This window comes from Jaculus jaculus, chromosome 17 (assembly GCF_020740685.1).
Source record: "Jaculus jaculus isolate mJacJac1 chromosome 17, mJacJac1.mat.Y.cur, whole genome shotgun sequence".
Classification (NCBI taxonomy): Eukaryota; Metazoa; Chordata; class Mammalia; order Rodentia; family Dipodidae; genus Jaculus; species Jaculus jaculus.
In genome coordinates, this window is record NC_059118.1 from 15198973 (window position 1) to 15212334 (window position 13362).

Consider the following 13362-nt stretch of genomic DNA (forward strand, 5'->3'; position numbering starts at 1 on the left):
TAAATAAATAAATAAATTAGAATACATGTTCATTTATTTAGTCTTTCTTGACCAGGGCACTCATGAGTTGAAAGTAAGGCTACTGACCACAAAAGAAAATGGTTGGACTTCAGGTACACATCTGATCCAGTATGAGCAGAACAGACAGGCTGTGACACTGAGGTTCACACAGGCCAAACACTCCTACTTTGCAAACCATTAGTCAATGTTTACTTCAATATTGCATTAGTTCAGCAGTTTATCACAACATGCAGGACAGGCAATCCTGGCCTACCAGCCACTTGTGAATCTGTCCCCATTTCCAGTCAAAGGAATGATGAGAGGGCTACAAATGCAAAAGTTACATGGACTGAGTAGTTGCCAACATACTGCACTCTCCCAAAATTCCTAATCATCTACGCTTGCCTACAGAATAATGGTTGGAGTCTCAAGGATGCACTCTGAAAACGTAAGAAATTACCAGGCAGAATGTGTTCAATAATAAACAGATGCACAGTTTTCTGAAGTTTAGGGAACCTGAATTAATTGTTTCCTGTTATCATTTAGTATAATGCTGGGAATATACAGGCAATGCATTGCAACATTTACATTTCAAGACAAGAACTTGAATGTGAAACTGTATCACTAGATGAAACTATATCCAAGGTTTAAGAAATATATATATATAGTTATATAGCTATATATATAGTTTTTAAATGCTTTTTCCTACTTTTATTTTTGACAATAAAAGCATACTAAAAATATGCAAACTACAGAAAAACATAAAAGAATTATAACTTTACACTTCAAACTATTGATTAAAGCCAGGCATGGTGGCACATGTCTTTAATCCCAGCACTCGGGAGGCAGAGGTAGGAAGGCTGCTGTGAGTTCAAGGACACCCTGAGACTACACAGTGAATTCTAGGTTAGCCTGGGCCAGAGTGAGACCCTACCTCAAAACCAAACAGACAAAAAAAGGAATTGATTAAACCACTTCTTTGTTTAGTCATATACATAGACTTTTATTTTTAAACACAAAATGGGAGGGGGGACAGGGAATTGTTCCAATTTTGTAGTTTTTTCTCTTTTTCTTTTGTGGTTTTCGGAGGTAGGGTCTCACTATGTAATCTCAGGGTGGCCTTGAACTCATAGCCATGCTACCTCTGCCTCCCGAATGCTGGGATTAAAGGCATATGCCACCATGCCTGGCTGTTTTTTTCTTTTCTTCTACTTTTTACATGAATTTTTTCCCTACATTACTAAATAAACTTCAAGGTGGTAAAATTAAGGGTTCTGCTAACTAGCTGGGAGAAACTGACATCCCTTCTGATGCTCTGCCTGGGCCTCTGCACATCATGTCAAGCCCTTCCACTTCAAAACTTCCAGCCCAGCTCCAACTGGGCTCAACATAGCCAAAACAGAGTCATTGCCCTGTATCAGTGGAATACACAGGATCAATACAGGACTGACAGTGAGGACTGTGACCGTGCAGGCAGCCACCATGCCCAGACCAGACTTGTGCAGCTGCTCTTTCAAAAGACCAGCAATGAGGTGTGAGTGAGGACTAGAGTCTTTAGTTTTGCCTCCTCTCCCAGTCCCCCTGATCATTTTTTAAATTAATTTTTATTTTACATTTTTAATTTTTTTGTTCATTTTTATTTATTTATTTGAGAGTGACAGAGAGAGAGAGAGAATGGGCGCGCCAGGGCCTCCAGACACTGGAAATGAACTCCAGACGTGGGCGCCCCCTTATGCATCTGGCTAACGTGGGTCCTGGGGAATTGAGCCTCGAACCGGGGTCCTTAGGCTTCACAGGTAAGCGCTTAACCACTAAGCCATCTCGCTAGCCCTATATTTTTATTTTAAATTTATTTGCGAGAGAGAGAGAGGGGGCCAGAAATAATGGATCCAACAGGGCCTTTAGCCACTGCAAATGAACACCAGACACATGAGCCACCTTATGCATCCAGCTTATGTGGGTACAAGGGAACTGAACCTGGGTCCATAGGCTTCACAGGCAAATGCCTTAACCACTAAGCCATCTCTCTTTTAATGATCCATCCTTTTCCCAAGATAGTTCTGTAATATCCCTTCTTCTGTTTGTGTACATTATGAACTGTTTACCTAAAAATAAAACAACACCCTGAAAAGAGAGAGTCTGCCCAACCTGGAGATTTCCCTATCACGGTATCACTGTAATGCCTTGTTCCAAAAAAGCCCTTTGCAGCGGGGCATGGTGGTACACGCCTTTAATCCCAACACCCAGGAGGCAGAGGTAGGAGGACTGCCATGAGGTCACCCTCTGACTATATAGTGAATTTCAAGTCAGCCTGAGCTAGAGTGAAACCCGACCTCAAAAAAAAGAGGGGGGGGGGGCTGGAGAGATAGCTTAGCAGTTAAGGTGCTTGCCTGCAAAGCCAAAGGACCAAGGTTCAACTCCCCATGACCCACGTCAGCCAGACACACAAGGAAGGTGCATGCATCTGGAGTTTGTCTGCAGGGCTGGCAGCCCTGGGGTGTCCATTCTCTCTCTCTCTGCCTCTTTCTCTCTCTCTCTCAAACAAATAAATAGTTTTAAAAAAAGCAAATTTACATTTAATCTGCTGGTATACAATGGCTTGTTAAAATACATGTATCAGGTTAGACTATGCCAGTCTTCAAAAGGAATCTGATTCACATAGTCACACAAGCAAGTATGATTAGAGGTGGAGAGGAAAGACATGAAATATGGCTGTTTCCCCAAATTACCTCTCTTTGCTGTCGTTCCAGTTCTCTCATGCGTATGTCTCTTGCTTCTGCCCGGGCAGCCCGTTTTGCTGCTAGCCTTGCTTCTGCCTGAAAAGTAACATAAAACCAGCTTTACAAATGAAAAAAAAAAAAAGGATACCTGTACACCCAGTCTAGGGATAAGGAACAATGGGATATACCTTATACCTTATACAAGAGTTAGAGAGAAAAAAATACCACCTATCAGGAAGTCTGACTGACTTCAATTAATGTACATCCACTCCTTCCTTTCTCTACTCCCAACCTCTCCCCAAAATCAGGGCCATTAACCTGAACGATGTGCCTTGATAACACATTTAACATACTTTACTACATATCTCCCCAAACTTCTTATTCTTTTCTAGCATTTCTTGCCCTATCAATTCAATCACACAGACTAGAAACTTCAGAACCAACTGTGATTTTATTTCAGATACTGCTAATGTTCAGTTCCAAATATGATGTCAATTCTCTCAAACCTTTCTTGTTTCAGGGTGCCTGTATGTCTGTCTTTCTTAAATTGCAATATAACTCGCATGTCAAATTTTCCACTTGAAAGTAGACAATTCTGTAATTTATTTCAGTATAGTCACACAAACGTACAACCATCATTGCTAGTGCAAGCATCTCAGAAAGAACCCCCAAATCCATTAGTAACCAACCCTCCAGCCCCTGTCAGCACTACTCTTAGTGACTTGCCTATCCCGGGCATTGCATATAAATGAAGTCATAGGATACTGAGACAAGACCTCTTTGTGTAGGCCTGCCTAGACTGGGACTCAGTGGAGAACAAGATGGCCATGGGTTTTCAGCAATACTCTTGCCTCTCCTGCTTGAAAGCAGAGATTACAGGCATGTGCTTTGTGTGTGCAGCGGGGGGTGAGTCGTAACAGGGATGCTTCATCTCTTGACAGGACTAGTGCTACTGTCTCCAAAATCCTTCTATCTCTGGAATCTGTCCTGTCATTCATCATCTACATGGTCATAAAAATGACAGACCAGCCTTCCAAAACACATTCTAATGTTACTCAGCTGTTTAAAATCTTCAATTGATGCCCCATTACTTACAGCTATAGCAAAAGTTCTATGGAACAGCATGAAAAGAAAGAAGAGGCAAAAAAAAAAAAAAAAAGCTAGATGTCCCTTAGCTGACGAGTGGATAATGAAGATGTGGCATATTTATACAATGGAGTTCTATTCAGCAGTAAAGAAAAATGAAATTTGCAGAAAAATGGATGGATTGGGAAAAGATTATACTTAGTAAGGTAACCCAGGCCCAGAAAGCCAAACATCACATGTTCTCCCTCATATGTGGATCCTAGCTACAAATGAGTGAACTTTTTTTTTTTTATTTTTTTTAATTTTTTTTTAATTTATTTATTTGAGAGTGACACAGAGAGAAAGACAGATAGAGGGAGAGAGAGAATGGGCGCGCCAGGGCTTCCAGCCTCTGCAAATGAACTCCAGATGCGTGCGCCCCCTTGTGCATCTGGCTAACATGGGACCTGGGGAACCAAGCCTCAAACCGGGGTCCTTAGGCTTCACAGGCAAGCACTTAACCGCTAAGCCATCTCTCCAGCCCAAATGAGTGAACTTCTATGTGAATAGGAATAAAACTCAGGAGCAGAGGCCAGTAAGCTAAAAAAGGGATATAAAGGGAATAGAAAGGGAGGGGGTACTTAATAGGATGGTATTGTACATATATAAGTAGAACACATTAGTCGGGGGTGAAAAGGCCTAAGTGAGGTCAGGGGAAGAGACTAAATAAAGGAAAAGTGGAGGGAGAGCTAATCAGAATCTAAGAGGATATAAATAAGTCATATGGAAACCTACTTTTTTGGACAATGAACACACGGGAGCCATACATTGTTATTAGAAAATTTTCACTGCCAGGGATGGGATACCTTCCAGTGAGTTGTTATCCAGGAAGGTCAGTGACACCCCCAAAACATTACAGGCCATTGCTGAGGACCTTGGTTTCCTACCAGGAATAGATGGTAAGACCCTATTGCTGAAGACTCCACATACTTGGGCTGCAAGGTCACTGAGAAATCCTGCTGGGACTGAACTGAAAATGTTTTCCATGTAGACCTGCTGACAGAGGTGGAAAAGCTATGCTTCATGAAGTTCAGTGGGAGAGAGAGAGAAATCACCAGTGAAGATACTCAACAGTGGACACTGCAAGCCTTAAATCTGGCCAGCCAGGCCCAATGAGCCAACAGGTATAATAGTGGCATGTCTGTTATGGGAAAAACCAACCACTCTCTAATGGAGGCTCACTCCATGGGAGGGAATACCCTTGATACTGAAAACCTACAACAGAGGTAGTCATGAGCCCTAGTGATATAATGTATAATGTCTGCTGGTGTCTGGCTAAACGTATATATACTGCCTGGTAAGCATATCTCTCTCTCTCTCTCTCTCTCTCTCCCTCTCTCTCTCTCTCCCTCTCTCTCTCTCTCTTCAAGGTATGGTCTGACTCTAGCTCAGGCTGACCTGGAATTTTTTTTTTTTAGTTTTTCGAGGTAGGGTTTCACTCTATCCCAGGCTGACCTGGAATTCACTATGTAGTCTCAGGGTAACCTCAAATTCAGTGATTCTCCTACCTCTGCCTCCCAAGTGCTAGGATTAAAGGTGTGTGCCACCACACCCAGCTGCACTTCTTTTAATATTCACACCAATATATGAATGCTACTCTTACTTTTGGTTAGAGAAGCTTCTCTTTCCAGATGGCAGTGACCTTGGGATGACTCAGAAGGCACCACGGTGCTGAGAAGTGACAGAGGAGTGCTCAGCACTGCAAAATCTCTATCACACCTTCCAAGGCTCAGGATCCACTGTAGAAGAGGTGGCAGAAAGAACGTAAGAGCCAAAGGAAGGTTAGGAGTCTTTACAACCTTATTCTTCGAGACACAAAATGGCCTAGATATCCATGATCTCACAGTGCCTGACACTACATACACAAGTCCATCATAATAGGAGGAAAAAAGGAAAAGATCATGACATCAAAATGAAAGAGACTGATTGAGAGGGGGAAAGAGTATGATGAAGAGTAGAGTTTCAAAGGGGAAAGTAGGGGGAGGGAGGGAAATAAGGTCCTCTCAATCAGAGCCTGTTCCACATAGGACAGGCATGTGGTCTCCCTGCATGACTGTACTCCACAGATTTCTGATAACCTCTCTTCATGGACTATTTGCTGGGCACGAAGTGCTTGTCATTCTCTCTTATTCTGCTAAAATGTTTCCTTCTCTGATGATTTACCCATTCTTCCTCTTATAGAATAAATACTACATGCCCATGCCATGTGAAGAGGTGGCAGAAAGAATGTAAGAGCCAAAGGAAGGGTACCATTCCTTACAATGCAACTGCTCAGAGAGAAACTGGCCTTGATATCCATGAAAAGGACATGATGTCACAGTTAAAATGGTAAATTCTACGTCATATGTATCTTACCAGGAAAAGATTTGGAGTTGGGCTTGGTGGCACATGTCTTTCATCCCAGCACTTGGGAGGCAGAGGAGGAAGGAACATTATGACTTTGAGGCTACCCTGAGACTACATAAGGAATTCCAGGTCAGCCTGGGTTACAGTGAGACCCTGCCTTGAAAAACAAAAGAAAAAGAAAAAAATCATAAACCTTAGTCAACGCAACTTCTGAATTTATAGCTTATTCACTTCTGACTCAGCTGGTATTTAGCAATCAAATAACAATCACTGATTATTTTCTAGGAAAAGATGAGATCTAAACGTGCTATAGACTGAGGAATTCCACATTAGGGTTTTGTTTGTTTGGTTGGTTGGTTTTTTGAGGTATTCTCACTTTAGCTCAGACTGACCTGGAATTCACTATGTAGTCTCAGGGTGGCCTCAAACTTATGGCAATCCTCCTACCTCTACCTCCTGGGTGCTAGGATGAAAGGCATGTGCCACTATGCCCAGCTTAGGGATTTTTTTCTCTCTCTTTCATCTGAACTGTGTTTTTATGATCTTTTGGGATTTCCAGAAACAGAAGTAGAGATGGACTAGAAGAGAAAAAATTAATTTCAGAATGGGCAAAGAATTTGAACAGACATTTCATCAGAGAAGATAAACAAATGGCCAAAGAGCTGGGTGTGGTGGCGCACACCTTTAATCCCAGCACTTGGGAGGCAGAGGTAGGAGAATTGCTGAGAGTTCGAGGCCACCCTGAGACTCAGAATAAAGGCAGAAGTGTGCTTTGGGTGAATTATCAAGGGTTTTCAAATTATCCCAGATGCTCTTTCCTATGGAACTGCAGTGTTCTGGTTCTCAATCATCTGTTTGTTCCAGGCTCAACTATCAGACAATGAGAGGATTAAATCCAGCATCACAAATCAGGCTTCTCTGCCACAATCAAGCTTCCATTTCTTTTTTTTAAATTTATATTTATTTATTTGACAGAGAGTGCGTGCATGCCAGGACCTCTAGTCACTGCAAATGAACTCCAGACACATGTGCTCCATGTGCAGCTGGCTTATGTGGGACCTGGAAAATTGAACCTGGGATCTTAGGCTTTGCAGGCAAGTGCCTTAACCGCTAAGCCATCTCTCCAGCCTTCAAGCATCCATTTCTAACAGGTAATGAATCTCTTGTCAGTGGCAGTCCTAGAACAAATGGCGTCAACTTCACCTTCCTCCAGCGGTATGGCTTTGTTTCTCTAATTTCCAATCTGCATAAGTGGAATCTGCATCATCCCCACTCAAACCCAAAGCCTCGGAGCCAACTGCCTCCTCACTGAGTTTTCCTCGCCAATATCGCTAGAGTCCATCCCTACTTTCCTTCCAACATATCCCCCATCCACTGCTTTCCCAAGACGCTCTTACCACCTGCCCCTAGAGCACTTCAACGTGTCCTGGTTCTAGTGATTCTAATTTCAGCTTCACTCTGCAGCCATACCACCCTGACCACCCTGACCTCGGCAGTTTCTCCATGCCACTCTCCTCCCTTCCTTGTGACACTACATACTGACCAGTTACCATTTCCTGAAACACCAAAAAACAAGCAAGGTAAAACTTCTCAAAGTAAAATAGCACCAGCCTTGATATACCTATGGTGTCCCATACTCCAAAGTGCTTTCTGCATTCTACATTTGGGTTTTGTAAGTGCTTCAATTATGTAAACACAAGGGGACAGGTCAAATGTGCAGCAGTCTCAGTGGCATTCCAATCAGAAACTCATCTTAGGTCCAGCAATCCTACTATAAGTCTCTCTGCCCACTGGATCCATGAAGAAGAAGGGGGTCTTCTTGATCTGCTGAGCAGTGCTCACCATTTACTTCAGATAAAATCCACAGATCTACCTAGTACTCAGATGTTCTGAGCTACAAAGTGAGTTCCAGGTCTGTCTCAGCAAGAGTGAGATCCTGCTTCAAAGAAAAAATAAAAAGGGGGGCTGGAAAGATGGCATAGCAGTTAAGGCATTTGCCTACAAAGCCAAAGGATCCTGGTTCGATTCTCCAGGACCCACGTAAGCCAGATGCACAAGGGGGCATATGCATCTAGAGTTTCTCTGCAGTGGCTGGAGGCCCTGGTGCACCCATTCTCTCCCTCTCCCTCTGCCTCTTTCTCTCTCAAATAAATAAAATACATATTTTTTAAAAAAGATGAAAAAGAAAATTTATACATTCATTTTTTTCAAGGTAGGGTCTCACTTACTTTAAGGATTTATTTTATTTTAGTTACTTATTTACTAGAGACAGACAGAGAGAGAGAGAGAGAGAGACAGAGAATGGGCCCACCAGGGCCTCTAGTCACTGCAGATGAACTCCAGATGCATGTTCCACCATGTGCATCTGGTTTACATGGGACCTGGAGAATCAAACCTGGGTCCTTTTGATTTGCAGGCAAGCGTCTTAACTACCAAGCCATCTCTCCAGGCCCATACATTCATTTTCACTTGGGGCTACCATCTGGTAGGAAAATAAAGGTATGTTTATGTTTTTAAATATATTTATTTTTTATTTATTTGAGAAACATGCAGAGAGAGAGAATGGAGGTGCCAGGGCCTCCAGCTGCTGCAAATTCCAGATGTATGTGTCCCCTTGTGCACCTGGCTTGACATAGGTACAGGGGAATCAAACCTGGGTCCTTTGGCTTCGCAGGCAAGCACTGTAATCACTAAGCCATCTCTCCAGCCCGTTTATATTTTTGAAATCATCTGATGACCGGCTGCATATATATACACACACACACACAACACACACACATATACACTTCTTTCTCTCTCTGCCTGTCACTTTCAAATAAATAAATAAAAATAAACAAAATTTAAAAAGAAAAGGAAATGTGTGACCTGTTTTAAATAGACTGGAAGAGGAGAGACTTTCTAAGAATTTTAATGGAAATAGTCTTCATTGTCAATGCAAAGTTCTACAAAATCTCATCAGTCCTGTACTTTCTCATTTTCCTGCTTCTCATACTTCTAAGGGTTTTTCTCCTGTACCACTTGCTTGCATGACAGAAGGACTTAAGGCCTGAAGGAGGCCTTCCCTCACACCCTCCTGGGATGCACTTCCCAGTCCAGCTAGCTACCTTTTACTGGGGTTCCAGTGAAGAACCATCCCTCCTGTTTTGGGTCAGGGCTGCTCTAAGCCACACAATCTTAAAGCACCCCCTCCACACTGCCATGTGAATCCCCAGCCCAGGACCTTTCCCAACTATTTGTTTCTCCTCAGTCTTCAGCTTCTCTGTTGGTTCCTTCTCCTAGCTAAAGGTGCAAGATCTCCCAATCTGTATAAAATAAATGACGAAAGCCTGCTCTGGTTCAGTGCTGCACTGGCTTCTCTGTACAGCCAGTTTTCTCCTGCCTCCCTCCTCGTGTCTCACTGTGTCCCAGTGATTGGAATCTGGCTTCTGCCCAAATCACTGAACTGAAACTACTCAAGCAAAGGTCACTAATGACCTCTAACTGCCAAACCCAATGGAATTTTTACATTCTTATCTCACTTCTCTTTTCTGGATGCTTGACATCACTAAACAGTCACTCCTACTTAAAACTCTCATCTCCTGGCACCTCTGGTTTTCCTCTTGATTCTCTGGCTTTCCTCCTTCAGAACCCTTCCTGGGTACACGACTAGACTGTCAAAACAGCAAAGCTTCCCACCTTATCTCCTGTTCTTCTCATTCATCTTCTCTCCTAGGAGGCTACTGATGGTCTGCAAATCTTTACATCAGGCCAGACTTTTCTCCAACCATCTTGACCTAAGTGGCTATTAAAAAGTGAGGCTGGGTCTGGAGACATGGCTTAGCATTTAAGGTGTTTGTCTGCAAAGCCAAAGGATCCTGGCTCAATTCTCGAGAACCCACAAAAACCAGACGCACAAGGGGCGCACGCGTCTGGAGTTCGTTTGCAATGGCTGGAGGCCCTGGCAAACCCATGCTCGCTCATGCTCTCTCTCTCTCTCTCCCTCTTTTGCTCTCAAATAAATAAATAATATTTTTTTTAAAAAGTGACAGACGCTGTCCCACAAGAACTTCAAACTCAAAAAATCCCAAATTTGTAATCTTCCCTGTTTTAAACGTCTTCCTCTTCTTTATATCCTCCGTAACTACCTGGAAGATGAAATAAAGAACCATAAGCTTGTTCCATTTTTTCTACCCTTCTCCCACAAATCAGCCTTTAAGTCCCAACTACCCAGATCCCATCCAGTCCTACCCATCATTTTGCCATTCTTCTGCCCAGACTCTGTCTTCCTTGCCAGGTCACCACCATCCTTCGGCTCTTCTCTCTCACCAAGATGAGCGCGGCTGCTTTCCTTCTCAGTGCACTGCTCCCACCAGTCAACCATAACTATACTGTGGTCAGGTCTGACTTGGGATACAACCTCCAGTGGTTCCCCAAGCCTTTCAAAGTCAAATTCAAGCTCCTCAGCAAACAAAGTCTTTCCTGGTTGGCACCAACTTCCTTTCCAGCATTCCTGCCTCCCATTGCCCACTCCTCTCCAGCCACAAGCTACAGTTCAAGCAGTTTCCCTCGTGGTTCTGGCTGTTTTGTACCCTACGCATTTAGTGTACTTGCAGTTCAATACACAAAAGTCCAAGGAGGCTGAGGTGGAAGGGTTACCATGAATTAAGGCCAGCCTGCGCTACAGAATGAGACTCTGTCTCAATAAATCAAAACAAAGGGCCGGAAAGATGGCTTGCTAAAAAAGCCTGATGGCCTGGGCTTGATTCCCAAGTACCCAAGTAAAGCCAGATGCATAGGATGACATCTGGAGTTTGTGTGCAATGGTAGGAGTCCCTGGCATGGCCATTCTCGTTCTCGCCTTAAAAAATATTAAATGTTAAAACCAAAATAAAATCATAATTGTTTTATGGAAAATATACTAGAGTTTATCCGGGGGTGGGGGTTTAAAGCAGGGTCTTGCTCTAGCCCAGGCTAACCTGGAATTCATTATATCGTCCCAGGCTGGCCTCAAACTCACAGCAATCCTCCTATGTCCTAATTGCTGAGACTAAAAGTGTGAGTCATCACACCTGGCAAGAATTTTTAAGTTAAAACACAGGCAGGAAAACTACTTTCTGATTTTAAAACAGTGGCCTCCTATAGTGGGGAAGGGGTAAGGCGTGAACAGGTCTGAGGAATGAAAAAAAGAACCTTACACTTGGTTTTTAATGTCTTCTTTCTCTCTTCTCACCTCTCTTTAAAAAAAAAAAAAATCTGAAAAAACTGTGACAAAATGTATGGCATTTGTAAATGGTGAGTAAAAACTCAGGAATGTTTAAACCTTTCTCTATTTAGGATTTTCAAAAAAAAAAAAAGTATGTGAGAACATATACCCAAATGCCTTTAAAAGAACAGAATTCTGGGTTGGAAAGATGGCTTATTGGTTAAGGGCACTTCCTGTGTTAGCAATGAGGGCTGAGTAGGCCTGAAAAACCATTCAGCGTCAATCCCCAGGATCCATATAAATAGCTGGGTGTAGAAGTACGTGTCTGTAATAACAGTCCCACAGGGGAGCAGAGACCCAAGGATCACTAGAGCTCAGGGTTTAAAAAAAAAAAAAGGAAAACCCAGCAAGCTCTGGGGTCAGTAAAAACCTCACAAAAGAACCTTCCAGCTAGAGCCAGGACCCAGGTCCTTGTGCACAGAAGGTCAGCATTCTACTACTGCGCTACACTGCCAGCCCCTGCTTTTCATATACTTTGTTTTTTAAAATTTTTATTTGAGAGACAGAAAGGGGGAGGGGGAGGGGGAGGGAAGGAGAGAATGAGTACACCAGGGCCTCCAACCAATGCAAACAAACTCCAAACATATGCGCTCCTTGTGCATCTGGCTTACATGGTTCCTGGGGAATCAAACCTAGGTCCTTTGGCTTTGCAGGCAAGTGTCTTAACTGCTAAGCCATCTCAATAGCCCATGTTTTGATTTATTTTGAGACAGGATCTTGCTATGTAACTCAGACTGACCTGGAACTGTTGGTCCTCCTGGTTGCTGAAATAATAGATATTTGCCACAATGCCAGGCAGTCAGTCACTCACTGGGTGTGTGACACAGGCCTAGAATCCTAACACTTGTGAGCTTAAGGCAGGAGGATCACAAATTTGAGGCCAGCCAGGACAAGAGAAAAAGTGAAACATTCAAGAAAAATGCCTCAGGTGGTTAGGATGAGGGTTTACTGTGTTTTATTTTGTTTACTCTTCCATGGCACTGGGGCCAAAAGAACACTGAAAGGCAAACTAAGAGGCATAATATTTATTGGGTTGCTATGGTTTCCAAATTAACAAATACAATTATTACTCCATTTTCTAGCAACTTCCCCACAATACAACATCTGAGGTACCACTTTTCTTTATTACATCTTGCAATGAATTAATTTAACCACTTCTTAAAAGATGATTTAGTACTTGATATAAATTTAAATTTTTCTGACTATAAACATAGCTAAAATCTTGGAAATTTAACTCATCTTTTCCTAATGCCAGCAATTATATCTTCTCTACCCACAGACCTTTTGACAGCAAAAACTATGTTTCAGAATGAGGGAAGAGGTCTCAGGTTAAGAACTTTATTATCAAGGTTTGAACACAAGCTAATTAAACAGCACAAGAAAAGCAAAACTTTGGATCTATAATGATACAATGTAACCAAAGGGAAGATGTAAATCAAACATCAGTAAGAACACTCTAGGGAGCAGAGTGGAGAGAGGTGCTGCCAGCAATGTCTTCACATTTTAATGATATTATGGGATCTGAATTTTTCTCTCAAACAAAAAACAACAACAACAAAAACACCGAATACCAAAAGATGACAGTGTAAGTTTCAATCACACTAGTGATGAGGGCCAGGCTGGGTAGGGACTGAGTGAGGAAGAGATACCCTAACACCATCTTGGATTTGCTCTTTGAAAAGATTTGCCTAAAGAAGAATTTTTATTTTAAACTGGCTAGAAATGGACATTCACTTCTCTTAACTAAAAAATAACTATTTTATAATCGTTCACGATTGTTTGTGTATCAACACCAAAAACAATTTTAAATCATATATAAAAGTGCTTCCAGGCTGGAGAGATGGCTCACAGGTTAAGGCACTTGCCTGCAAAAAAAAAAAAAACAAAACTGGGTTCAATTCCCCAGTACCCATGTAAAGCCAGATGCAC

The 13362-nt window shown here is 42.5% G+C and overlaps 1 protein-coding gene across 9 annotated transcripts in view; it reads right to left on the minus strand.

Annotated features, from left to right (window-relative positions):
- The window catches only part of Lrrfip2 (LRR binding FLII interacting protein 2), a 122303-nt gene that overhangs the window by 72648 nt on the left and 36293 nt on the right, over positions 1-13362 (minus strand). For 8 of the 9 annotated variants that reach the window (XM_045136667.1, XM_045136663.1, XM_045136665.1 and 5 more), the window contains exon 4: positions 2730-2816. In XM_045136667.1, the coding sequence (XP_044992602.1) occupies positions 2730-2816 (87 nt within the window). Of the gene's footprint in view, positions 1-274; positions 326-2729; positions 2817-13362 lie in introns of all 9 variants that reach the window. The other variant, XM_045136659.1, reaches the window with a different exon arrangement.